The 27,394-nt window shown below is 53.7% G+C and overlaps 3 protein-coding genes across 3 annotated transcripts; 1 reads left to right on the top strand and 2 right to left on the bottom strand.

Annotated features, from left to right (window-relative positions):
* The first annotated feature begins 357 nt into the window (after positions 1-357).
* On the top strand, positions 358-2,831 carry SSTR4 (somatostatin receptor 4). Its single transcript, XM_058020601.1, has 3 exons — positions 358-526; positions 841-981; positions 1,448-2,831. The coding sequence occupies exon 3, from the start codon at positions 1,492-1,494 to the stop codon at positions 2,713-2,715; it is 1,224 nt and encodes a 407-aa protein (XP_057876584.1). The 5' UTR covers positions 358-526; positions 841-981; positions 1,448-1,491; the 3' UTR covers positions 2,716-2,831.
* Positions 2,832-3,439: 608 nt separating this feature from the next.
* Positions 3,440-7,383, bottom strand: THBD (thrombomodulin). Its single transcript, XM_058019443.1, has 2 exons — positions 7,312-7,383; positions 3,440-6,830 (listed from the first exon to the last, which is right to left on the bottom strand). Exons 1-2 carry the CDS (start codon positions 7,381-7,383, stop codon positions 5,259-5,261), a joined length of 1,644 nt encoding a protein of 547 aa, XP_057875426.1. The 3' UTR covers positions 3,440-5,258.
* A 2,618-nt stretch (positions 7,384-10,001) lies between these two features.
* On the bottom strand, positions 10,002-13,727 carry CD93 (CD93 molecule). The gene has a single exon (XM_058020625.1). It carries the CDS (start codon positions 13,670-13,672, stop codon positions 11,948-11,950), a length of 1,725 nt encoding a protein of 574 aa, XP_057876608.1. The 5' UTR covers positions 13,673-13,727; the 3' UTR covers positions 10,002-11,947.
* Positions 13,728-27,394: the final 13,667 nt, after the last annotated feature.

Below are 27,394 nucleotides of genomic sequence, written 5' to 3'. Positions count from 1 at the left end.
AACATTGGATTCCATGATCTTAGAGGACTTTTCCAACTTCAGTGATCCCTTTATTCCATGACGCTATTACTCTTTGATTCCACGATTTTGTGATTCCATGATTCTATGATTCCATGACCTGGGCTGAGCTGCTGCCAGGAATAAGATTCCCTGGATCCCTCTCATCCAAAAAAAAACCCCTCCAAACCTAGCAAGGGATTTAAAAAAAAACCCAAAAAAGATGGAATTTCCTCCCATTTTTACTTCTTGCACCCTCAGTTCCAGCACAGACTGCGAAACGGGGTGGAATTCCCGGTGGGTTTGGATGTGGGGCCAGGCCGGGCTGGCCGTCACCTCTCCAAACGCGGAATGCTGGGATGCGGTGCCGCAGGGAAAGGGCTCTAGCGGGAAGGATCCGGGGGCCCTGCGGCGCTGGGAAGGCGGGAATGCGCGGCAGGAATGCGGGATGAGGGATGCGTTGCCAAGGCAACCATTCCTTCTCCATCTCCTGCCTCTCCCCGGAGCCGCGGGGGGATGCGAGGGCGGGGTGCGGGATTTGGGATGCGGGATTCGGGATTCGGGATTTGGGATGCGGGGGGGGGGGATCGGGCTGCGGATCCCGCCCTCCGCAGCGCCGGGAAGGAGCCGCTGGAGCGGGAATGCTCCGGCCGGGAGCCGCAGGACAGCGCAGCCCGGCGGGAGAAGGGCGGAGGGCGCTGCGCTGTTTTCCAGAGGAAATCCTGGAGCAGAAAGTTGCGCCGCGTTTATTTTTTCACGGAAAGCCGATGCCTGCGGCATAGGGATGCGGGAGAGGGGGAAGATCCTGCGGGTCCATCCCTGCTTTGTCTTTCGCTTTAAAAGGTCCGGATCTTCCCGGTCATCTGATCCAGGTCAAGTAGGACTTTCCGTTGGCGACGGATCCCACCGGAGCATCTTCCCACAGCGGCTTCTTCCCCCCGGCAGGAAGTAGCGAGGCTCCTTCAATCCCTGGAATACTGAAAGGTAAAATATTCCCGGCTGGCTTTCTCCTTGGCAGGGTGAATGAAATCCTCGAGATTTGCAGGGGCTCCTTAAGGTGGATGGCGTTGATTCCCAGGCAGGGTTGGGATTGATTCCCAGGCCGAGCCGGGAGTGATTCCTAGGCCAGGTTGGGATGGATTCCTAGGCCAGGTTGAGGTTGGTTGCCAGGCCTGGTTGGGATTGATTCCTGGGCCAGGTTGGGATTCTCAGGCCATCCCACCTGGTTTGAGGAGCGCCACGGAGGGTTAACTCCCACGCCACCCCACAGCCTCTGAGATCCCAAAAAAACAGTATGCTCCGGCCTGAGGAATGACGTGGAGGTGTCCAGGCAGGGAGAGGGTTGATGGAGGGAGTCAGGGGGTGGTGGATGGAGATTCCCACTCCAAGGTGAATGTGGCCACTGGGATTTCTGTGCCCCACAGCCCTCACCCCTGTGCCCTGCCCGCAGGCTGACCCCATCACCGCTCTGCTGTCCATGGATCACCTCCCGCCATGAGCACGGACGGCGAGCAGCTCCTGGCAGCCGGGATCCCCCTCTGGAGCATCTCCAGCTGGGCCGGCTCTGAGCCGCCCCCCAACAGCAGCACGGCCGTGGCGGCGCTGGGAGATGCCAGGGGGCCCCCGGAGCGCGGCGGGAGCGCGGCGGAGATCGCGGGCATGGTGGTGCTGCAGTGCATCTACGGCCTGGTGTGCCTGCTGGGGCTGCTGGGCAACGCGCTCGTCATCTTCGTCATCCTGCGCTACGCCAAGATGAAGACGGCCACCAACATCTACCTGCTCAACCTGGCCATCGCCGACGAGCTCTTCATGCTCAGCGTGCCCTTCGTGGCCACGGCGGCGGCGCTGCGGCGCTGGCCCTTCGGCCGGGCGCTCTGCCGGACCGTGCTGGGCGTGGACGGCCTCAACATGTTCAGCAGCGTCTTCTGCCTCACCGTGCTCAGCCTGGACCGCTACATCGCCGTGGTGCACCCGCTGCGCGCTGCCTCCTACCGCCGCCCGCGCGTCGCCAAGCTGGTCAACGGCGGCGTGTGGCTGCTGGCGCTGCTGGTGGCCTCGCCCATCCCGGTGTTCGCCGGCACGGCCGTCACCCGCGACGGCCGCGCCGTGGCCTGCGACCTGCTGTGGCCCAGCCCGGCGTGGGCGGCCGCCTTCGTGGTGTACAGCAGCGCGCTGGGCTTCGTGCTGCCCGTGGTGGCCATGGCGCTGTGCTACCTGCTGCTGGCCGGCAAGATGCGCGTGGTGGCGCAGGGCGTGGGCTGGCAGCAGCGGCGGCGCTCCGAGGGCAAGCTGACGCGCCTGGTGGTCACCGTGGTGGCCATGTTCGTGGTGTGCTGGCTGCCCTTCTACGTGGTGCAGCTGCTGGAGCTGCTGCTGCCCGGCCGCCTGGACGCCAGCGCGCACAACGCCTCGCTGCTGCTCAGCTACTCCAACAGCTGCGCCAACCCCATCCTCTATGGATTGCTCTCCGAGAATTTCCGCAACTCCTTCCACGGCGTGCTGCGCCGCTGCCGCGACGCCGGCCTGTGCTGCTGCCGCGCCGCCGACGCCGACGGCGGGGACAGCGAGGACGAGGAGGAGCCGCTGGATTACTGCGCCGCGCCCCGCGGGGACGCCAAGGGCTGCGTGTGCCCCCCACTGCCCTGCCAGCAGGACCCCCTGCGCCCCCAGCCCTGCTGCGCGCCCGGGGCCCTGCTCCCCAAAACCACCCCCTTCTAGGGGACCCCAAAAACGCGGGGTGAAAGGGGATGTTGGATGGAGAGGGCCCGCGATGCCGGGTCCGATTGGCGGGTGCGCCGCTCTCCGAAATAAAAAGCCATAAGACTGGCCTGGGATGGAGCAAATTCCATGGATTGAGTGGTTATTGCCGTTGATTGAGTGGTTATTGTCATTGATTGATTGCCATCATTCCGGCATCCAGGAGCCTTCCCTGGGCATGGGGAGGATCCCAAGATGTTAATCGGGAGCACATGGCCCTCCTGATTGATAAATGATAAATTCCCATTTCTTCCCAAGAGACAGGGAGACAGCGGGAAAAATCCCGAAGCCCGTCAGCTCTGCTGCATCTGCAGCAGAATGATATCCCATCATACACATATCCCTACCCAAAATTCCCAGGATTTTAGCACACCCAGGACCAAATTTCCACCAAAAAACCCAAAAACCCAGGAGAACCAGATTTTGGTGAGCTTGGAACACCAGGGTGAGGAGCAGCACAGGGAGGTCCCATGGAGCGAGCCACTTCCAGCTTATTTGGGGTTTAACTTTGTCATTGGAATGGGATTGGTGTTGTCCATTATTCATGGCTCATTCCTTCCATTTTAATCCCACTGGGGAAGTAACCAGCTGGGAACATTTTCATCACTGAATGCTCCTGGGTTTTCCTGGATTTCTGGAGGAATTTTTGGGAAGGGGAGAAAGAACAGGCCCTGAGCAGTTCCTGTAAACCAGACTGGCAAAACTTTATTGGTGTCCACACAGGATCTCCATGAAAAAATTCCATCAGACAGGGTAAAATTCCAATAAATAAATAAGGATTTACAAATGGGCCCGGGGGGAGCAGGCCGGGGTGGGGGAGAGGATAAAACAGGGAGTGCTGGGAATATCAGGACTCCAACGCATCACCGTAAGGAAGGAATTTGTGATAAGATAAAACTCCGAAGTGGGAATTGGAGATTAGAGGGGAGGAGGAGATTTTGGGGGTGTGGTGGCAAAACCTGGGATCCACCCAGGAATGAGCAGGGGTTTGAGCTGGATAACAAGGAAAGATCCATGGGAAGCAGATCCTGCACATGGGATGATGCCTCAGCAAAGTCTTTCCACTCTCAAACCTTATCCTTTCTTTCCCTTCCTTTTCCTTGGCTATTTTCCCAAGTGACACCCATTTTGATATCTCTTTCTGGATAATTATGGATAATCACAACAGCTCCCTCCCTCCCACTGCAGCCAAACTGTCCTAGAATAAACCTGGCACATCCACAGGCTTACAGCCCTCACTCCATGTGGTTGCGCTTTAATCCATCCCCAGGGATCCAGAGACAGGACCCTCAGTTATGCAGCCTTCAGGATAACGACCTTTTAGGAAAACCACAATTCCTACAAATGCCTCATTTTGATTTTCCTGGGAATGTGCAGAGGAGGTTTAGCATTCCAGGGGGGATGCTGATTGCTGGGAAGTTCATAGGGTGGGAAGGGGGAATGTGGGGGGACAGAACGCCCCTGTTCTGATCCCAGCCTTCCAAAACTTCTCTGGGATAATATTTCACTGGCATAAAGCTGCCAGCGGCTGCTCGGACAGCAGCCGGAGCAGGACCCCCTTTGGCTCCCCAGGGAAGGATGGAGCTGGAAAACCAGATTGTTCTCAGAATCCCCCCCCCCCCCCAGGCCGTGGCTGCTGGAATCCCACCCCTGGGAATGTTTTGCCTTGGGCTAGAGTCAGCCCTGCACGAGGGAACAGAGAAAATCCCTGTGGGTAGGAGGGGTCAAATCCAAATCCAAAATCCAACAATCAAATTTAAGGCAACACCAGCGGAAAGTCGTGGAAGGACCTGGATGTGGCTCTGCAGCACCGCAAACCTTTCCTACAAAATTCACCCCAGCAGCCTTCGGGTCCCTGTTTAACCTCCACATCCCGCAAAAACTAAGGAGAGGGAATGGGAATCAGGAATTTCAGTCCCACCTTGGTGACACCGAGCCGGGTCCCTGCTGTCACCAGTGGCTTAAGGTGACAAGTGCATCCCACAACATCTTTGCTCCTCCTTCCCTCAGCTCAAAACAAACCAACCCCATCCCAAAGAAAAGCAGGAGCCTCCCGGCTCGGGAACACCATCCAGCCCAGGGGAGGGGGGTTTGGGTGGAGGTGTTCTTCCAAAGTCCCCGCCTTGGTCACACCGTGCTCCCATCCCACGGATTTAGAGTCATTTGCACATGGAGCAGTCCCTCCTGGATTTTTCCTTGCGGTTTTCCCGACCGCCGGCTCGGGAAAAGGAAAGCTGAACGCCGAGGAAGCGGGAACAAGGAGCGGGAGCGGAGCAGCCTCGGGGTGTTCTGCTGTCCCCGCTCTCCTGCGCCGGCGTTCCAAGAGCCGGCTGGGAAGCAGCGGGTATTTCTGGGAGTGATGCGATCCCAGCTTTTCCCGAATTATCGTTCAAAAATTCCAGCCGGGGCGCGACAGGGCGGCGGGGGGGAGAGGGTAGCGGCGGATAAATGTCACCCAGCTCGGTCTCCCAGTGTCCAGTGTCTGTCTGTCCTACCCGCTGTCCCTACGGCTTCTGTGCGGAGGGGACGGGCTGGAGCCCCAGCTCCTTCTCCTGGGGGCTGCTGTACTTGTAATCCATGGAGCCGTGGGAGCGGCAGCGCTTCCTGGCCAGGTGGAATCCCAGCGCCGCCAGGGCCAGGACGCTCAGCAGGGCCCCGCCGGCGATGCCCACCACCACGCCGGGGTGCAGCGGCTCCGCTTGCGGCGGGGGCCGGCTGGGCACGGGCGTGCGCGGCTCCAGCTCCAAATCCCCCGAGGACGCCTCCTCACCGTCCCCGTCCAGGATGGGGATGCAGTCGATGTCTTGGAGGAAGTAGCCGTGGGGACAGTGGCACTGGAAGCTCCCGGGGATGTTGGTGCAGTTGAACTGGCAGTGACCGCTGTCGCACTCATCCACGTCCATGCACAGGTTTTCGTCCTCGTCCAGCACGAAGCCCAGGGGACACTCGCAGTCCCCGCCGCCGTCGCCGCACAGGGCCGGGCACTCGGTGGTGTTGCAGTACGGGAGGCAGCGGGAGGGACTCTGCGGGTCCACGGCGTAGCCGGGGTGGCAGCCGCAGCGGTCGCCGTCGGGCCGCTCCTCGCAGCGCTGCTGGCACGCCAGGTCCCAGCAGGGCGGCTGGCGCTGGCAGTGCCCGTCCTCCATCCTGTAGCCTCTGTGGCACCGGCACTCGAAGCCGCCCTTGGTGTTCACGCACTGCTGCTCGCACGGCCCGGGCTCGCTGGCGCAGTCGTCGATGTCCTCGCAGCTGACGCCGTCGGCCGCCAGCCGGTACCCGACGGAGCACATGCACACGAAGGAGCTCCCGGCCACCACGCAGTGATGCTGGCACTGCGCTCCCTCGCACGGCGAGCGGCACCCGCGCCCGTCCGGGGCCAGCACGGCGCCCTCGGGGCAGGAGCAGCGCGGCCGCCCGCGCTTCTCCGCGCACGTCCCCGCGCAGCCGCCGCCGCCCAGCTCGCACGTCCACGGTCCCGGCGTGTCGCGGCCCCAGCGCGGCTCCGCGCCGTCCCCGTCGTCGCAGCGCAGCTGCAGCCCGAGGTCAGCGATGACGGCCACGCTGCCCGGAGGCAGCGCCAGGAAGTCGGCTCCGCGGGCGCCGAAAGGGGTGCTGTAGGTGACGGGAACACCGGGCTGGGTGCTCAGGCGGAAACAGGTGCCCCCGTAGCTGTACTGGCAGAGGAAGCCGTCGGCCGGCTCCTCGCAGCGCCGCTCCTCCCAGCGCAGCTCCCGGGACACGGTCACGCAGCGCTCGCCGCAGCGCTTCCCCGACGGCGCCCAGTTGGTGTAATCGGTTCTGTGGTCGCCGGTGACCCAGCTGAAGCCGCGGAGCAGCCGGCTGGGGACGGTGCAGGGCAAGGAGGGCGACAGCGACAGCCCGAGCCAGAGCCGCCCCTCGCGGTTCTGGAGCAGCAGCGCGATCGCCTCCTCGGCCACGGTGGAGCGCACGGTCATGAGGTGCCCCCCGCCCCGCTGGCAGACCTCGCTGGCGACGGAGAAGGAGCGGGACGCCCAGAACACGGCGAAACACTCGTGCTCCAGGCACTGCGCGCCCGCGGGGGACACGTCCAGCGGCTGTGCCCGCGTCGCCGTCCCCAGCAGCAGCAGCAGCGGCAGCAGCAGCGGCAGCGGCAGCGGCAGCGGCGGCCGCATGTCCCGCGGAGGGGGCGGCCGGCGGCGCCCCGAGCTGAGCATGGCCCGCTCCGCCCGGCCGCCCCCTTTATAGCGGCCCCGGCGGGGGAAGGAAGCGCCCGCGGGGCCGGCAGGGAGCGCGGCGGTGAATCCCGGCCGGGCGCTGCCCCCGCCCCCGCCCCGCCGCCCCGGGCCCCCGCCCGCATCCTCCCGGCGGCTCCGCCCCGGCGGGGCCCGCCCGGCTGCGCGGGGGGAGCGGCGGCAGCGCCCGGGGCGTCCCGCGGGACACGGGGGAAACGGGGTGAGCCGCGGGAAAAGCGCGAAACGGCAGCGGGGTTTCGGGGTGGGAGCAGCGCCGCTGGGAATTGTCACCCCGCTGGGAATTGTCACCCCGCTGGAATTGTCACCCCGCTGGGATCTTCACCCCGCTGGAATCTTCATCCCGCAGATCAAACCCTGTTTTCCTGTGTCCAGCTCTGCATCCAGCACAGAGCATCTCTGCGTCCAGACATGGGAATGGAGCCGGGAAGGGGCCGGAGCACCAGGAGGGAGCTGGGAAAGGGGCTCAGCCTGGGGAACAGGAGGCTCCAGGGGGAACTTTTCTCTCTCCGGAATCCCTGACAGGAGGGTGGAGTCAGGTGGAATCGGGATATGCTCCTGGGGAATAATGAATGGGATGAAGGGGAACGGTTTAGGTTTGATTAAGGAAAACTTCTTCAAGAAAAAACTAACATATAATTATGTATTTCCATCTATAATTATATATAATTTATATAGTTCTACTAGTTGGTATTATCATTATTATTAAGCATTATTATGACTTTTCTCCCTATCTCCCCTACTCCCCACAGACACCTCTGAATGGATATCCCATTCCATCAGTTTATCCTTTGGGGATCCCTCTGTGCTGCCAGAACAGAGACAGGAGCAACCTAAAAATGCAGCCCAAATGTCCCAAGCTTCTCCACTCCACTCCACAAAAAGGGGATTTGAGGCTGTTTTTTCACGGAATTCCAACAGCCCCGGGCACTGCAATTGGCCTTTGGGATGAGCAGCAAATCCCAATTTCCTCGGATCACGGCAAGGAGGTTTCTTTATTAAATTCTAGTGAACGTTATTGAACTTTCTTTGTCCTTTCTTGAACCCTTGTGGTTTGTTTTGTCCTCTCACAACCTTGGGTGCTTCCCGTAAATCCCGTGAAGCTGTGGGGAAAAGGGAAGTTGGGAAGTTGGGACTAGTAGTAGTAGTAGTAGTAGTAGAAGTAGTAGTAGTAGTAGTAGTAGTAGTAGTAGTAGTAATAATAATAATAATAATAATAATAATAATAATAATAATAATAATAATAATAATAATAATAATAAACAACTCTTTAATCCCATTGGACCTTTCAGATCTGCCCCAAATATTGAAAAGAAATGTTCATGGAATTTAATTCCAGCAGCAGGGATGAACCTCAAGGAGAAAGTGTCCATGGAGGAGCTTGGAACAAAGAATTTATCCAAGCAGGATCATTCCCAGAAATCTCCTGGGAGCTGGATAACTCTGACCTTATCTGGCTTTAGGAACACCTTTTGTTCCCACAATTTTCACTTCACTATTTCCAATTCTTCTTCCACTTCTCCTTTTACTTCTGCTTCTGTTTTCTGGAGAAAACCACCAAGAGAAGGCATCCTGGCAAACCACAGGAAAAGAAGGAAAACAGAACGCGGTGGAGATGAAAAAAAAACCCCAAAACAATAAATTTCTGCTCCTGCTGTTATTTTTTTTTTTTTTTCAGTAACTGCAAACCCAGATAAAAAATTCCTTGTCAAGGTTTTTTTCAGGAAAAAACAGAGCCTTGCCAAACAATGATCCCACTTCTCTGGCCTTGCCCGACTGACAACGTTTGTCCCCAAAAGATAATCGGGATGGGGTGGGAGGAATGGGATTAATCACGCTTTCATAACTCCCTTTTATCCCAGTGCTCTGCAGGCTGAGTCAGGGTGCCAGCACTGCCCTGCCTGCTGACAGGCTGCCTTTCCTCTTCCCCAATCCCATTAATCATGTTTTCCCTGCCTTTGCCTTTGGCTCTGACTCATCCCGGCTGTCCCTGTCACTCTGCTCGGAGCGGGCACTCGGAATGCTTGTCCTGACCCCCGAATCCGGGAGTTTGTGTCAACAGGGGGGGGAATTTTTGGCTTCTTTGCAGGGTTTTGGGATGAGGTTGCTCTGTTGGAATGCTGGCAGTTGTCCATGAAGGAATGGAAAGCAACGGAATGTAAAATAATGTGAAATATCATGGGATAACAGGATCTAAAAGGGGTCTATCCTATTAGTTGATCCCGAAAAGTCCCTCACACAGAGAGGTGCTGAAATCAAAGGGATTGCTCATGGATTTGGGATGTTGGTCATGGGATTAGGGCCTTGGTCATGGGATTGGAACCTTGGTTGTGGGACTGGGACCTTGGCCATGGAATTAGGACCATGGCCATGGGATTAGGGCCTTGGTCATGGGACTGGAACCTTGGCTGTATAACCGGGACCTTGGCCATGGACTCAGGACCTTGGTTGTGGGATTGGGACCTTGGCCATGGACTCAGGACCTTGGCTGTGGGATTGAGACCATGGCCATGGACTCAGGACCTTGGTTGTGGGACTGAGAACATGGTCATGGGATTGGGGCCTTGCTCACAGTTTTAGGAACTCGGTCATGGTCTTACAACCTTGCCCGTGGGTTGAGGTCCTTCCTCGTGGGCTTTCCTCTTGGTTTTAGGAACTTGGTCATGGGATTAGGATCTTGTTCATGGACTTGGGCCCTTCCTCCTGGGTTTAGGGCCTTGCTTGTGGGTTTGGGACCCTGTTCATGGATTTAGGGTTTTCTTGTGGCTTTGGGGCCTTTTTTACGGGTTTAGGACTTTCCTCATGGATTTAGGACCTACCTTGTGGTTTTAGGATCCAACACAGCCCATCCCAATGCTCCCACCCCATGGCCTCAGCAGGGATGAAGGGAATGGCCCCTGGCCAGGAGCACCGATCCTGGGAAAGGCTGAGATCATGGAATAATCCCTAGGAAAGGATTTGGGATCACCACCCACCCACCGTGGGGAGCACAAAGATTAGGAGCACCAGACCATGGATTTTTAGGAATATCTTTATTAAAACCCACTGCAAACACATTTTCATACGGGTTTTCTTGGAATTTCTTCCAGAGAGAGCTATTGGGATAACTTTATCCTGTAAATCCAAGAGTTTCATTCTGAGAAAGTAAAACACTCATCTCATCCATGACAAAAAATTCCAAGGAGCAGGATGAACATCCCATCTTCTGGGGAAGACAGAGCACCAAATCATCCTGCTCCAACTTTGTGGGATTCACAAGTCCCTGGGCAACTCCCTAAGGAGGCCATGGATCAAGATGTGTCAGGAAAAATGAGAGACATGACGTTGGATCCAGGTGGAATTGCACCAGGAGGGAGGATGCTACAGCAGGAAACCTTCCATTAGGGAGAATCCAACCTAAACCTTGGCACAAATCCCTGTCTTCCCCTAGATCCATCATCATTCCCCAATGGAATACACAGAGGTTGCAACAGAAATCAGGATTTTGATTTTTGGGGAATAAACAACACACCTCAGGTTTTTCCCAGCTCTGATTCCACCCTCACCTTTTCTTTTCCTTTTTTATAGCCTTATATCCCATAAAAAACCCCAAGGCTGTCACTTCCCACAGATCCCAATCCAGCATAATTACATGGGATTTCCTTCATTGATCCAGCTATTTCCAATGCTCTGCTGCCTTGGGATCTGGGAATTTTCGGCAGGATTTCCAAGAATCCTGTGCTGCATTCCCTCCCTTTCTCCCAACCCAGGCAGCACAAGGAAAACATTCCTATCAGCTCCATTTTCCTGTTTGCAGCTCACAATGGAGCCCCAAGACAAGAAAAAAGCAGGAAAGGGTTTTGCTCAGCACAGGGAATGACAGGATGCAGCTCCCTGCCCACCACAAACTCCTTTGTGTTCTATTCCCATTCCTGGAGCAATTCAGCTCCAGGGACAAAATAACTCCAGCAGAAACTTCAGGAACCTGCTGGACCCTTCAAATCCCGTGGATGATCTTTTCCAGCCCTTCACAGCATGGATAAACCATGGAGGGAGGTGCTGCTGGGTGTGCCCCTCAGGATTTTGGGCAGAATTCCCGCTGGAAAAGGCTCAAGGAGTTTTGGGAAGTACCTGGGGAGCAACCTGGCCCAGAGAGTTTTTTGGGAGTTACAGAGTTTTACACAGAATAAACAGCAAATATTCCAATTCCAGCATGTTCCTTACACAGGGAGAGAGGGAAAGCATGTTCAGCCTGGAGCCGGGAAGGATCCTTCCCAAAACAAATGATCCAACAGGAAAAGCCCAGCCTCTCATGTGGCTGATGGGAAGGAGAGCATTGTTTTCTCTTTTTAGAAGTGGATTTAGGCAGGATACTCAGGAAATGAGGAGGTGGTTACTCCAAACACAGCTTTTCCTACCTTTATGCCATTCCTTGGCTCCATGATGAGCAGTTTTCCGTGGTTTCAGGCGACAGATTTTTAATAAAACCCCAAAAATAACCCTTAAACCCCACCCTGGTTGTGCCTGCAGGGGCCTGTTCGAGCTCTGCTGAGGCACATCCCAATTTCAAACCCTTTCCCATCCCAACTTCAAACCCTTTCCCATCCCAATTTCAAACCCTTTCCCATCCCAATTTCAAACCCTTTCCCATCCCAGCTTCAAACCCTTTTCCATCCCAATTTCAAATCCTTTCCCATCCCAACTTCAAACCCTTTTCCAGAAGAACGAGGCAAATCCAGAGGGAGCAGTGCACAAGGGGCTGCAGGAGGATTCCAAGTGAGGAGTTTCCCTTTAGGAAAACGATCCAACAATTTCGAATTTGCCTTTTGGAGCAGAGCTGAGGAGACAAATTCCACCCCATTCCCTCTTCCCTCTCGTTAACCCTTGGAGCAGCAGGCTGCTCCCACTGGAACAGCCCGAGGAGCTCACTTTGGGCACAAAGCATTCCCTCCCACCCTTCCACTGGGATTTTTAACCCTCTCCTACCTGCGCTCCCCGCGGCTCTCGGGCTGCTCGGGCACCCAGCAATAATTATCGGCCGCGTTTTTGGCCGGAGGCTTCTCCCTCCTGGCCGCCCTTTTCCTGCAAGCCACGAGCGCCAGGGCGAACGCCAGCAGGAGCAGGATGGCCACCAGGCTGCCCACGATGTAGTAGAGCAGCAGCCGCGGCCCGTCGGCGCTGTGCTCGTCCGAGCCGGCCCCCAGTCCCGCCGTGGGCATTCCCAGAGAACGCGGGATGCTTGTGGTCCATGGGATGCGCGTGGTGCGGGGGATGCCGGAGCTCTGTGGGATGCCCGAGCTCTTTGGGATGCTGCCGGAGCTCTGTGGGATGACGGTGGAGCTCTGTGGGATGCTGCTGGAGCTCTGTGGGATGCTGGAGCTCTGTGGGATACTGTTTGGGATCGCCTCTCCGGGGCTGCAGCCGTGGCCATCCGCGTCCCGGAGGGAGCCAGGCGGGCACAGGCACTCGTAGCCGCCGGGGAAGTTGCGGCAGGCGCCGGGACACGGATCCCGCAGGCATTCATCCACATCCAGGCAGGAATCTCCTCCCGGCTGCCGCTGGAAGCCGGGCCGGCAGGTGCAGCGGAAGGAGCCGGGAATGTTGATGCAGAGCTGCGGGCACGCGTGAGGCTGGGCACACTCGTCCACGTCGTGGCACTGGTGGCCAGCGGGCCCCGCGGGGCGGTAGCCGGGCCGGCAGAGGCACTGGAAGCCGCCGGGAATGTTGTGGCACTGGTGCTGGCACGGCCCGGACTCGCACTCATCCACATCCGAGCACCCGCGCCCGTCGGCCGCCAGGGCGTAGCCAGGCTCGCAGCCGCACTCGAAGCCGCCGGTCCGCGGGCGGCAGGAGCCCTGGCAGGGGTTGGGATGGCAGGAATCCTCGGCCAGGCAGGAGGCCATGTCGGCGGCCAGCACGTAGCCGGGGTGGCAGGCGCAGCGCGGGGGCTCGCCGGGCACGTCCAGGCAGCGCTGCTGGCAGCCCCCGTTGTGGTGCCCGCAGTCCACGGGGCACAGCGGACCCGGCGGGTGCCAGGCGAAGCCGCCCCCGGCCAGCGGCCCCTTGCAGACGGCGAAGGCCGCGGCCCGGCCGCTGTCGCACTGCACCTCGGCCAGCGTGCCGAAGGGAGCGGCGGCCAGGCGGGCGCTGCGCACCCCGAACGGCGTGGCGTAGGTGACCGTGCCTCGGCCGGCCAGCGGCAGGAGCCCGCACATTCCCTGGAAGCTGAACTTGCAGAGGAAAGCCGGCAGCGTGCTCCGGCAGGCCCGGTCGGCCCAGCCGGCGGGGCCATGAGGGCCGGGCGGCCTCAGGGCCACACAGCGGGCGCTCACGCAGGTGACGGCCGGCTCGGATGCCCACTGCGAGAAGTTGCCCGGCTCCCCTCCGGCCACCCAGGAGAAGCCTCGCAGCGGCTCCTGCGGCCGCACGCAGTGGCCCCGGGGCAGGGCGAGCCCGAGCCAGGCCGGGCCGGCCCAGCCGGCGGTGGCCAGCAGCTCCCGCAGCCGCTCGGCCTCGCCCGCGCTGCCCGCCGGCGCCAGGTTGCCTCCGTTATCCTGGCAGCGCTCCTGGGCGCTTTTCCAGTTGCTCTCATCCCGGTGCAGGGTGTAGCAGGCGCTGTCGGCGCACAGCACCTCCGCGTCCTCCCCTCCGCAGCGCCAGGCCAGCAGCAGCAGCAGCAGCAGCAGGAGCGGCCGGAGCGTGGCCATGCCGCCGGACAAGTGGACAAATGACCAGCGGAGTCACATCCCGCTGTCCCGCCGAGCTCTCCCGAAACACATCCTGTGCTCCAGGCTTTCCTATTTATCACCGGAGGCCGCGGCTTCCTGTAGCGTGCACCCCGTTGTGCTTCCCGGCTTCCCTTTGTAAGAAACACGTTGGCTCTCCTGTGAAAATTCACAAAGTTTAATAAAGGGCAACAGGAGACAAAGAAAAGCAAAGATTATGGCAAGGTGCATCCTGGCACTCAGCCAAGAGCACCCCCTCACCTTCGGGACACCCCTTAAACACCTTTCCCATTACCTCGGTCCTTTGCATCTTCACAGACCTTGAGGCATATCCATAAGGCAGGCAGTTTACATATCCCGGGAGCTGTTTTGCACGGCCTCTCCTCGGGTCCGCGCCTCCAGAGCGTGCGTGTCCCTCGGGTGTGGTTTGGGTTCCTCTTTATCGCTTCCAATTCGGGCCCTGGTCCGTAATTTCATCAGAGGGCAGACGCTGATAGTTGGCATATCAGCAGCAGGGTCCTCATGGCACGTTTGCTGGATGTTATCCGGACCAAACAGAATTCACTCATACCCACATCAGCTACCCCTACTGCTCTAAGATTTTGTTAATAGCAGAAATAAAAACAAAGTTATTTTAACATTACACACACAGCATTCACCCTAATATTTGCAAAAAGCCAACAGTACAATACGTATTTATAGCACCTTTCCCGCCGGCTCCTCGCTCCCTTCCCAAAGTTTTGGGTATGACACGCTGCGTTCCTGCTTTTATGCTTTTATTTTTGTGGTGTTCCTGCTTTTTTTTTATTTTTTTCCCCCCCTCCAAGAATTTGATTTATTCCCTCCGGCAGCAGCTGAGTTTTCCAAGCCCTAATAGGGACCGAGATTTTTCAGGCACGTGTTGCTAAAAGGGGAAGGAAAACATGCCGGCTAAAAAGCCGTGGGATCTGCGGATAGCAGCCTCTAAAAAAGAGGGAATATTTGACGCGGCCTCTCCCGCGCATGCTCAAAGATTCCAGCACATTTTCCCCTTTCCTTAAATAGATGGAAGAGCCCTGAAATAGGAGCTGGGTCGTGGGAAGGTCCTGGGAATACCGGGATGGAGCCAAGCTCGGCCGGGCTCTGGTGCCATCCCGAGCCAGCACTGTCCTGGCATCCCATGGATTAGGATTTCTCATGGAATTTGAGGATTGGGCTGGAAAAGCTCATCCATGAGCAGGGCAGGGACAATCCCACTGGAATGGGCTGTCGCAGACTTTGATGCTGGGATGCTCCCAGTTCCCTCCCTGCATTCCCAGGATTTGTCCTCAAGCGTCACTCTGGCAGCAGCAGATTCAGGATTTAACCCTGGGAGTCTGGGAAGTCATTTCCTGCTTGGCACAGCCATGGATCCACTGCTCATTCCAGGATTTCTCGGGTTAGGTGGGTTTGCAATTGCTGAGGGAATGGCTGTGATCCAACAGAGAAATTAAAACCAGGAATCTGCTCCTTCACTTCCATCCTAAATAAAAAAGCTGCCAAAAATCCTAATAAAACCCTGGATTATCCCCAGACCTGCTCATGCACAGCATTCCTGGGAAAGCCCTGACTGCTGGGATATGTTCTGGAATCTCCATCTGAGTGAAGATTCAGGGAGCCACAGCCAACACTCCCAAACCAGAGCATTGAGGAAAAACTTCCCAAAAAAACGGGAGGGAGAAACCCCACCTGCATGCTGTTTCTAATTGGATTTATCCAGAATTCCAGGAATGGGGGGAATTATTTTGGACTTGGAATGAGAGAGCTCAGCACAGGAGCAGTTCCCTGCTGCCAGCCCAGGACACGGCTCCGCTGTTGGAAAAACACGGATAATGGTTTGTTCACCCAGCTGATCCCACAATTTTCCAACCAACAACTTCTTCCAACAACCCAATCTGGCCTTTTTATCCAAGAAAATTTTCCTGGACAAAACCAGGGAATTTTTAACTAAAGCTTCTCTGAATATTCCCAAACTGGGGGAAATCCCAAAATATTTGAATATCATTTAAATATTAAAAGTCATTCCAGGATAATCAAGGAATTTATGGGAATGTTCTTTCTTAGGACATGCAGGATGTCCAATCAGGAATCCTGTCCCAGGGAAGAACTTCTTGTTCAAAACCATGGAATATTCACGGAATGTTTGCAAAAATAAAGCAAAAAACATTTTCCAGTGGTTTGGTTTTGGTTTAAAAAAAAAAAAAGAAAAAGTTTACCCCTGTTTCTAAGAGTTTCATGGATAGGAAATCTCCCTCCCATCACTTTTAGGAACATCTCTATGTTCCAAGCTTATGTGGGAATATTTTGGGGAATTTTTGGTACTTCTTTGATTTTTATTGAATATTCCACACTCCTTAAAGTTTCTTGGATGCTCCCATTGAAAATCCAAGTCCTTGCTCCAAACTTTAGAAGGATTTTCTTTCCCAACCCTCTTTGGATGAACACATCCATAACCCCCTGTTTTCCATAGGAATCCAATCCAAATGATCTCCTGGAGAGCGGAATTCCCACCAAAGGGAATATCCAATACAACTAATTAAAACCAATAACAATATTGCTGAAAATGAAGGAATTGGTTTAAAAGTGTCGCTCGGAGGTTAAAGAAGGAAAAGGGCGTGGAATGTGTGACGCCAGCGGCGGCAAATCCCAGGACTGGGATGAGGGACAATGGAGCCGGAGGCGGGGACACCTGTACGGGGAAAAAGAATTGGAGGAACTCGGCTCCCTCTGGAGACACCACAAGGACACGGAGACGGGGCTGGAAAGTTCTGGGAAGGCTCTTGGAATGGGGGGGAGCTCCTGTTCCACAAAATTTTGGGAATTTGGGCAATGTAGAGGAGCAGGAATTAGAAGGGGTTTAATGGGAACAGAATTCCAAGCGCCAGGAAAAGGAATTGCTTTGTTTGGGTTTTCACATCCCTCCTCCTGTGCTGCGGGGAAGTCCCACCTGGAATTCTGCATTCAGGTCTGGCTCCCAGCACAGGAAGGACGTGGAGCTGTTGGAGCAAATCCAGAGGAGGCACCAGGATAATCAGAGGGATGGAGCAGCTCTGCCAGGAGGAAAAACTGTAAGAATTGGAATTGCTCAGCTGGCAAAGAAGAACTTCAGGATAATCCAATTGTGGCATCCCAGGAACTGAAGGAGCCGAGGAGGAAAACAGGGAGAGATTATTCCCAAGGGATGGAGTGACAGGAGAAGGGGAATGGCTTCCTGCTGTTAGAGAACAGGCTAAGATGGACTATTGGGAATAAATCCTTCCCTGGGAGGGTGGGGAGGCCCTGGCACAGATTCCCAGAGAAGCTGTGGCTGCTCCATCCCTGGAAGTGTCCAAGGCCAGCTTGGAGCACCCTGGGACAGTGGGAGGTGTCCCTGCCCATGGAATGAGGTAAGGAACTAAGATCTCTTCCAACTGAAACCATTCCATGACTTTTTTCATGGAGTGGCTGAATGCCCACCTAGATGGAAAAGAAGAAAGGAAGGAGCAGTTCCCATCCCAAATATCCCGTTCCTTCCAGGCATCTCCCTCCTTTTCATGGAAGCAGGGCATTGGTTCCTTGGAGTCCAGATTCCATGCTGGCATTTTTGATTCTTCCCTCCCTTTATCCTGTCCACATTTTTCCAACTTTGGAGCAACTTCCAGGCTAAAGCTGGAGGAGGAGGGATGTTCAAACCAACCTGGAGCAAATCCAGGAATTCTGCATTTCTCCAGATAAAATCCAAGACAAAACTCCAGGAGCTCCATGGGGTGTCTGCCAGCTCCAGGTGTTTTTAGCAGCTCCAAGGAATTTGCTGGCTGCCAAGTCAGGACACGATCCCTGAGTTTTGTCCCATTTTTCCAGCCCACTTTGTGCTTAAAACCACAAATTCAATTTCTGTTTCCATTTGGAAGCAGTCGCTTCGATTCCAGGGAGGAGAAATCCCACTGGCCCCAAGCAGATCCATGCTTGGAAATTTCTTTGGGACAGAAGTGGGGCACTCTTCCCAAACTCTTTCCTCCTGGAAGTAGAAGGAGTGGAGCACACCTGGAATATTAGGCTGGATAGCAGCTGGAAAAGTGGGAATCATGCCTCTGGAAGCCTTCCATCCAAGAAGGAAAAGCTCCTCAGATCCCAGTGGGAACAGGGCAATCACCCTAGGGAAAATCCTCACTCCAAGGGATGTTTTCCCTCTTCCTTTGTTATCTGAGGGATTTTTTATTGTTCCTGAATTTTTCATGTGTTTGGAGCCCTGGAATTGCTGACTGGACTGTCCTGGGTGGTCCAGGGTGGGAATGTGGGGTGGGGACAACCTCTCCTCCAGATGGAGCCAGTTTAGGAAAAAACAGGAATTCAATCAGAGGCTTCCATGGGGATGGACCGCTCCTCCCACCAGGATATTCTCCAAGGAATATTTCTGGGGGAGCTCTGGAATGGCAGGGAGGAAGATGAAAGGGAGGATGGACATTAAATCCCAAGCCAAATTCCCTGCTTTCATTCCAGCAGGAGGTTTGGGGATATTAGTGTTGGAATACCACCAGGACACCTGGAGAGCACACACACAAATAAACTCCAGGATTTCTCCAAACAATCCAACCCATCGGGAGGGGCTGCACTGGGATTTGGAGCTCAGACCAGCCAGAGTGGGGGAAATGCTGCAGCTCTGCAAAATTCCCTCTCATTCCCAAATTTCCTGGTCATCCAGAATGAGCCATCAGGGAATTTGGCAGCTCCTGCTGTTCCTGAGGGAATTCCAACTCACCTCCCTAAACAGGGATTGCCTAAGGAAAGGAAAATTGGGAAATTTTCTCTCCCAAAACACAAAGAAAGTGGAGAACTCACTAAGGACGGGGAATTCCTGTGTGGTTTTTACTGAGATTTGTGTGTCTATTCCTTGTGGGAAGCTGGAGGCAAGAGGGAACATCTTTAGGATATTTGGGAGGGATTTTTTTGCATAAATTGGGATTTTCTGCTGGGCATTCCCACTTTTAGCTCATCCGTTTGGTGGCAGGATTGGTTTTCCAGGTGGAATAATTAAGGAGTAAGTAAAAATGAAAAGAAAAACAAAACCAGCCTAAAATGGAAACTAAAACTAAAAATTAAAAAAATAAACTAAAACCAAAACCAAAACTAAAACCAAAACTAAAACTAAAATTAAAACTAAAACTAAAACTAAAACTAAAAATAAAACTAAAACTAAAACTAAACCTAAAAATAAAAATAAAAATAAAAATAAAAATAAAAAATAAAAATAAAAATAAGAGGGAGTGTGTCCTTAGGCAGATGCTGCCTGAATAAACATTACCATGGGAATTACCATGGGAATGAACCATTCCAGGGGATCCATGAGGAGTTGATTCCTTCTTTTTTCCCCCCTCTGTCTCACACTCTTTTCCCCATTGAAAACAGGTTTTCTCTGCCCGCAAGAGCTCTGGGGAACATAATTCCCAATTTCCACCTAAAATCAAGAGCAGGGGATCCCAGGCGATCCCTGTATTGCCATGTGGTGCCAGAGGGAGAATTCCAAAGGAAGCAGTTTAAAACCCAGCCTTGTGATCCCAGAAATGGGGACAGCCAGGTCTGGAAAAGGCACTGGGATCCGGGGTGGAGGATTTGGGTAATCCCATTTTTCTTTGGGATGTTTAGGACATCGACCAAGGAAGGTGTATCCATAGATCCATTTTTTTTTTTTTTTCCTGGAGGAAAGGCAGGGAAGCACCAGGGTCTCTTATTAAATATTGATTTCTCCCCTTTTCTCATCCCATCCTGTTGGAATTCCCACATTTGTGGCACAATCCAGACTTCCAGTCCTTCCCAAATTCCCGCAAGCAGCAAAAACCAAGGATGGGGTTAAAGCAGGATCTGGGCTGGCTCCGGCGGCTCCAGCTCCACCTTGCGCTGAGCCAATCGGGCTTTGCTGCCATTCCCAAATGTCATTCCCGGCCGGAGGGGCTGGGACGGCCAGGAATGACTCAGTCCTGGCACAATCCCAGAGGTTCCAACACCCCCAGCTGGATTGTTCCCTGTTTTCCCATTTTCCTCCCGCCTTTTTAACGCCGTCCCAGCCCAGCTGCGCTGAATCGCTGTTCCCGCTGATGTGCCAAATCCCGGGAAGGAGGTGGCTCTGGAATGTGAAGGGAAAGGCAGGGTTGGAAACACACCCGAGGCTCGGGAAGCGCCGGGTGTTGCCCGGGCAGGGCGGCAACAACTGGAAGGAAAAGCAGGGTGGGATTCTCCAAAGGGACGAGCGGCTCCTCCAGACCCTGCCCAGCTTTCCCGGGATCACGGCAGCGGCCTGGGATGGGCTCGGAGAGGGGGATAAAAGTGAGGACATCCCAAAAAAACCCACGGATGTAGCTCCCCAAAGGGGAAAATCCAACCTGCAGTGGAAGCAGGATAATCAATTCCTTGTTTTCCAAAGGGGTTGGAATGAGATGGGCTTTAAGGTCATTCCCAACGCAGTCCAGCCTGGGATTATTGTTCTCCTGATCCTGATCTTTCCAGAATCTTCTCCCCCCAGGTGATCCCGTGGGGAATGTGGGATCCCTTTGCTGGATCATGTCACAGAACAAACTACATTTTAAAAAAGGAAATTATAAATATCCACTGGGAAATCCAGAGCCCCCCCACATCGGGATGTGGCTGCTCCAGCCCCTCTCTCCATCCAAGGAGAGATCCCAAAATTCAGAAGGGAGAGGAGTTGAACAAATATTCCTTAAAATTGGCAAGAAAATGGCTTGAAGCACATGAAAACATTGGGGTCATTCCCGGCAGGAGCTGATCCCAGCAAAGCCCAGACTGATCCAGCCAGCAGCATCACCATTCCTGCTTCCCACACTGGGCTCCTTTCCAGGTTTTCCCTTCTATCCCACAAATCTTCCTCCTTGGAGATGAGGAGGAAGAGGGACAGACTCCAGCAGGGCCTTGGATTTGCCCTGGGAATTGGGTAGCACTCATGATTCCAGGGATAGGAGGGGAATCCTGAGGGAAAAATCATCTGTTTTCCTTTCTGCTGATGGAGTTTGTGGCTGGGAGGTGAGAAAAATGGGATATTCCCACTGGAATCTTATGGCTGGATTGAAAGATTATCCCAGCAGGATAATCCCTGTGGCAGGATCAGAAGTATCCCACCTCCTTCTGGGAGCTGCTGGAATGACAGGATTCCCAAAGAATTCCCATTTTACCCTCTTCAAACCCAGGCAAGTGTGACCTCAGTTCCAACAGTTTGTGTGGAACAGATGGATTGAAAATCCATGGCAAACAGGAGGGAAGAAAAGCCCTGTGCTGTTCCCAGCTGTTGGTGCACCAATTCCATGGTTTGGATTGGGAAAAACACCAAAATTCCTTTTTTTCATGGAAAAGACTCCCAGTCCTGAGCAAAGCCTGGTGGGATTTCCAGAGCAATTCCAAGAGCTTTTCCTTTTCCCTGCAGCTCCAAGTTTTCTTCCCTCTGGTTTTGTCCAGTTTAACTCTTTTCCCTCTTCCCCCTCCTATTTATCCAAGGAAATCAATGGGGCTGCTTGGGAATTCAATGGGAGGAAGGCAGGAGCTGCTGGCTCCACATCCGGGGGCTGCCGGGGGGATCCAGAGGTGCTTCCCTACTTTTCAATGGGATTGAGGAATAATCTCCTACCAACTCCACTGGAAAACTGATGGAAAAACAAGATCCCAAAAGCTGGAGCCAGAGCAAACCAGCTGATAAGGTATTGGGAAGTTTGGGAAAGGGGGAAAGGAAAACAAAACAAGTTCTACAATTCCTGGGAAAAGTCAAGCAAGGTTTTAATGCCTTGCTTGGGCTCTGGGAAGAAGCAAATCCTGCCCTTTTTGCAGCATCACCACGATCTCAGGTTTTCCTGGAATGGGATGGCCTTTGCTCTGTGCTGGTGATTTATATGGGAACCAATCCCTGCTCCTGACCCCGGGATATTTGGAGTCGCTGAGCTGGGAAGTTGGGAAGTGGCTGGGATTCAATCCCAAACGTGTTCCCAATCCCTCTGGTGTTGGGACAGGGCTCAGTGGCCCAGGGAAATGTCCCCAGATCTTCCCAGAATCTCAGAATCCCAGACTGGATTCCAGCCAGAGGTCACCACCGCTGGGGCAGGACCTGCAGCTCCCTTTGGATTCGCTCCATTATAACAGAGGCTGGATTAACAGAATTTAGGGATCAAATCCCTGCCTTAAGCTAGGTTCTAAACCCCATCCCACGGTTTTCTTGGAGCTGCTTTGGGAAGCCAGGGCGTCCCTCCATGGCCAAGGAAAGAGCTCCCAGCTCATGGCGGAGCAGAACACGGATCCTGGCAGGATTTGTCCGGAAAACTCAGCGCTCCCAGTACAATGCCCAATTTCCTGCTGGGAGGGTCCCAGCAAGGCAGGAAAACATCAGCACTTTTCCAGAGGCTCCCAGCTCTGCCTCCCTGCTCCCAGCTGCCTTCAGAGCAGGGAGGATCAATCCTGTGATTTTTGCTGGAATTGCACTTCTGTCAATCCTCACCTTGGATCCTGCCCATGGATGCGCCCAGAGCTTCTCATAACCTTGGGGGTGAGAGCTCTGTAAATAAAACTTGGGATTGTTAGGAATGTGGGCAATAAAGATAAGGGCTGGGAAGGCTGGGCAGAGTTTTCTGGCTGGAGAACGTGTCCCAAGGCTGCTCCTTTCCCTCCTTATCGCGGCTCCACAGGAGGTGGGTGCTACTGCCAAGGGATGTGCCGGAGCTGGGACTGCCTCAGCTGGAATTTCCCTGCCTCAGCAAGGGAAAAAAAGGGAACACAAAGGGAAAATTCCCTGGGATGCTGGGCAGGGAATCACAGCTAGAGGAAAATCTTCCCTTGATTCTACACCCAGCTCCAAGGTGATTTTTTTTACCCTGAAAGCAGGGAAGAAAATGCTTCCTTAGAGGTTTAAAAGGAATTTTCCCTCTTTTCCAGCATAATTAATTGGTGTTTCCACAGGATCCTCCTCCATGCCATGGCTGTGGGCACACAGTGCTGGATTTGCCTATGGAAAGGTAATAGATGGAGCAAAGGGAATTCTGGGGCTTTGGTGCAGCACTGGGAAAATGGAAACAGCCACAAAAAACATGGATTGGGACCCATTCTCCAGCTCCCAAGACGGGATTTCACTGGTTAATTACGGTCACATTCCCATGTTGGAAAGGAATTAGGGATCCTGTTCCAGGTGCTCCCTGCCCTGCTGTAATTCCAAGGGTTTTACCTTTCCCGGGGAGCCAGCCCAGCTTGCCGGGTTATCTGTGGCTGCTTCCGGACCTCCCCATGGAATTTGGTGAAGGCCAGCGTGGAAATGGGAAGAGCCCTGCGGATAAGCATCTGGATCCTGCCATTGTTATCCTGAAAGGAGCAGCAGGAGAAAGGTGGGGAGGAACCAGAGATGCTCTGAGCGGGGCTGATGTTTCCAAAGGGATAAAATCCTTGGGTTCTTGTCCCTCCCGGCCACCTGCAGGCCGGATCCCAGCTGGAGGCAGCTTTTCACTGACCTCACTGGGTAAACATTCCCTCCTCCCTGGTTTCACAGGGAATGAGACACTGGATGCATAAGATTGAAGGAAAAATCCATGGCAAAAAAAAAAAAACCCAGGAGCTTGTTCCTAAAGGCTGAGCCCATTCCCAAATCCTCCTGGGATTTTCTGAGGGCTCCAACTGAAATCCCAGCTGGATACTTGCAGCTTCAGGAGGTCTTTTCCCCAAGGAATGTGCTGTGCCAAGGCCAAGCTTCCCATTAATTTATCCCACTGGAGCTGATTCATTTCCCAGTTAAACACCCCAGGTTTGGTGTGGGTTTTCCAAAATTCCCTGGAAAAGCTGGAAAGGATAGGCAGCTATTGGGAAACCCCAACAGGGCAGCCGGAGCTGGATAGAGCCAATATTATCCCTAGGGAAGTGGGAAGCATGAACTGGAAGTGAGGCAGCTTGGAAAATAATGGGAATGTCATTCTCATCCTGCTGCAAATAAACAGAGGGAAAAGAGATGGGATGGATTTGATCCCGAATAAATGGGATTGGTTGGTTTATTGCCAGCATTGCCACAGCATCCATGGCTCCTCTTCCCACTGTGGTACCTGGACATGGGAATTCCCAGCAGCTAACCAGGATTGCTCCCTTTGAACTATGCCTTGGCAGGATTGGAACCAGGCACCATCTCCAGGATTTTTAACAGGAAGAGATGGAAAAGTGGCATCCACTGGCTCAGCTGATGATTTTAGGAATGTGCAGTGCTGGCATCGCCCTTCCTTCAGAGCTTCTCTGTCTGATTTCCCAATCTTTATTTCTAAATCTGTAGCATTCCACACTGATCTCCTATGGAATTCAGACTATAAATTTCCCTGTTGGTTCTGGCTCTGAGTGGGAATGCTGATGTTGAAACACTCCCGCCTGGATTCCAAAAGCCATTCCCTAAAGGGGAAGAATCCACCCTATCCTGGTGTGATCCATCCAGGATCAAACAGCCACAGCTCCAGGGATGAGGAGTGAGTGGTTTCTTTTGGTGGGATCCATTTTTCCCACTGGAATTGCTCTCCACGTATTCCAGTTGTTTCCTGGGAATAGCAGCTACTTGTTCTTCCCAGTTCTGTAGGATTTTAGGGATTGTACTTCCCGCTTCATTCCCACTTCATTCCCTCCTCCTCTGGAGGTCTTGGTGCCAAACTGAGGAGCCCAAACTCCCCGTGGGAACAGCCTGGAATGTACCCAGAGCAGCTGGAAAAATCCCAAGTTGTGGTCCCGGCTCTGTTGCCATGGTAAGGAGCTCTTGGATTCCAAGAGCACAGTGGGGTGGGGTCATTCCCAGTTCTCCTGCTTGCTTCAGCCGGGATCCCAGCAAGAACAGGGCTCCTTACCATGAGCTCCACATCCTCATCCTGCTTTTCCAAAGGGAACTGTTCCAGCTTCTGCTGCTGGACACAGCAGGGTCTGGCGGTCATTCCCTGCTTGGAATGCCCTGGGATGGCCGGAGCAGTTTCTTGGGAAAGGGGGATTAGAGGGAACAGCCTCTTTCCGTCAGAGCAAACTCTGGCTCCTGCCAACATTTCGCTGGGAACAGCTTGAAAGGACTGGAAAAGCCCCAAGGAACACAGATCCCCAGAAGAGATCTGCCTCCTCCGTCACGGCACACGTGATCCACCGTCATTCCCGCCTGGATGCGAATTTGGGATTACTCAGGGGTGAGGTGATGAATCCATGAGTGTCCCAGATGTGAACCCCTGGGATGGGATGTGTCAGCACAAGAATCCCCAAGAAGTGCTATCCAGCTGGGATGAACTTTAGTTTTCCAAAGCCTGAATAAGGAGGGGTTATCCTGGGTCACGTGGAGCTGCCAGGCTTGGAATGAGCAGCCCCTGTGGAAGGAGCAAGGTGTGGAGATACTCTTGGAATTCTCTTCCCAGCAAAACAACCAAAGTGGCTTTTCCACCTTTATTGGGAATGTTGAGAAGAAGGGAGAGATGCCAAGGCACTCTCCTGTGCTCCATTCCCAGCCACTCCATGGCAGGGGCAGCTCCTGCACTTTGTCCTTGGAATTCTGGAATTCTGAGCTTCTACTTCCTTCCCATACACTCCTGTTTTCCCACAAAGTTCCCACCTGATCCTTGTGGATCAGCCCACAGTGACCTTGTCCCAGCACCAGGAAAAGGCAGGAAAGCTTGGATGTTGGCATTGCAGTTGGGCATTCTGGGCCTATAAATGGCTCCCTGCTCCTATCCCAGCTCCAGGTCTGTGTCCAGAATTCTCAATTTTTGCCCCCGAAAGGAAAGTGTTTGTGGAGTCACGCGGATCCATTCTTGAACTTTTCCCTTGGGAAGTTGGAAATGTGCAGCCTCAGCATCTCCTGGATGAGCATGGATCCTTGGACACGGATCCATGCTCCTAAAAATGACGTTTAAGGAATTTGGGATCTTTTTTCCCTTCCTTTTGGCTTCCTTCCCTTGTCTCTCCCACTTTTTCCCTGACACTTTCAGGCTCCAACCTGTTTTCCTATTTTTATTTTTTCCAAGGATGGGGTTCCATGTGTTCACATGCCTGGGAGCAGTTAGGCAGTAAAAAACCAGATCCATCATATTTTGGGATGTTCTTCCAGCTTCCAATGCAAGCCTGGGCTTGGCAATCCCACTGCAGCCATCCCGGTGCTCCCAACAGATTTTTGGGATAACCTGGAGCCGATTCCTCTGAGCTAAAAAACGGATCTATAAAATCACCAGCCTCTGGAATTTTTGTGGGTACCCTGTATCTGCTGTTGTGATTCCCATACGGAAAAGTAAAGGAATTTTAGATGGAACGAGGTACCACATTATGTCCAGCTCCCAGGTTTTTGTTTGCTATAATTCCCTATGGAATGTGTTTTCCCTGAGAAGAAGGTCCCAAAGGTTGGATCCGTCCTTTTCGGTGCTGGAGTTTGCCTTGCCTGTGGGTATCCCAGAAAATTCCTCCACACTTGGAGCCTTCTCTGTGCTTGCAGCAACATTTTCCTATTTCCCCGCAATCCCAGTTTATAAGGGATAATGAATCCAGATGGGAAAAATTGGGGCAGGACGTTCTGGGGTTTGGAACTCCAGCTCCATCCAAAGGGATACTTTTCCTTTATCCACCTTGGCATTCCTCCATCCCTGGAATTCCTGGCAATCATTAAATATCCCAGAGTAAAAGCAGATGTTTTAACAAAGAGTTCATGGCCTGACCCAAAGCCATTCCCGCTGCTTTTCCAAAGGTTATCCGGCCATTCTCAACCTCACTGCTCCCTAGGAATATTAATTTTTTAATCCCAGTTGGGAAAATATTCCTTTTAAAGATGAGTGGTTGGTCTGGGAACACTTCTGGAGATGGATTTTTGTATATTTGAAGGTGGACATGGTTCCAAAAGCCATTCCTGAAATTAATTGGGATAATTATTGCGATTGTTATTAGAGATAAGTACAAAGCTGGAAAATTAGCAGTGGGAAAACTCAGCAAATCCTTCTCCTCCTCCTCCAGAAATCCCTAATCCACACTTTTATCCTGAAGGCTGGCAAAACCCTCATGGTCATGCAAGTCTCACTCTGCAGTTTGAAGCTTAATGACCGTGCCTAATGACCACGCTGGTGATGGATCAAAAGGGATTAATTGGGATTTTAATGATCTTGGACACTTGGCTTGCGATGAGTTCCTGGCGTTCCATCGGCTTTGCGGGGATGGATCTTGGCATAGACCTTCTCCAAGCAGGAGAGCTGAAAGGAGAAAAGATGGAATAAGATGAAGGCAGATGGGAATTGCTTAATGGAATGAGGTGTTAGCATTGGAACGGCTCAGGGAAGTTTGGAGTTCCTATCCCTGGAGCAGTTCTGGAACGGGATAAAAGCAGATGGCAATTTCATGATGAAAAGGGTTGGAATTGCCTGGGAAGGTTGGAGGCTCACTCCTGGAAGTGTTCTTGAACTCCTAGAGATGAAGGAGATAGGAATTTCTTAATGGAATGGAATAGTAGCATTGGAATCACCCAGGGACATTTGGAACCCTGGAACAGGCCTGGATGGAATAAGAGATGAAGGCAGATGAGAATTTCTTCATGGACTGTGTTGTTAAGGATTGGAACAGCACAAAAGGGTTTGGAATTCCCATCCCTGGCGGAGTCTAAGGAATACATGGATGTGTCACTCCTGGGCTGGGTGACAGGTTGGACACAACGATCCCGGAGGTCTTTTCCATCCTCAGTAATTCCATGGGATTCTG

The sequence above is a fragment of the Melospiza georgiana genome, chromosome 3 (assembly GCF_028018845.1).
Source record: "Melospiza georgiana isolate bMelGeo1 chromosome 3, bMelGeo1.pri, whole genome shotgun sequence".
Classification (NCBI taxonomy): domain Eukaryota; kingdom Metazoa; phylum Chordata; class Aves; order Passeriformes; family Passerellidae; genus Melospiza; species Melospiza georgiana.
The sequence above is the reverse complement of the archived record's forward strand: the minus strand, read 5'-3'. Positions and strand labels throughout refer to the sequence as shown.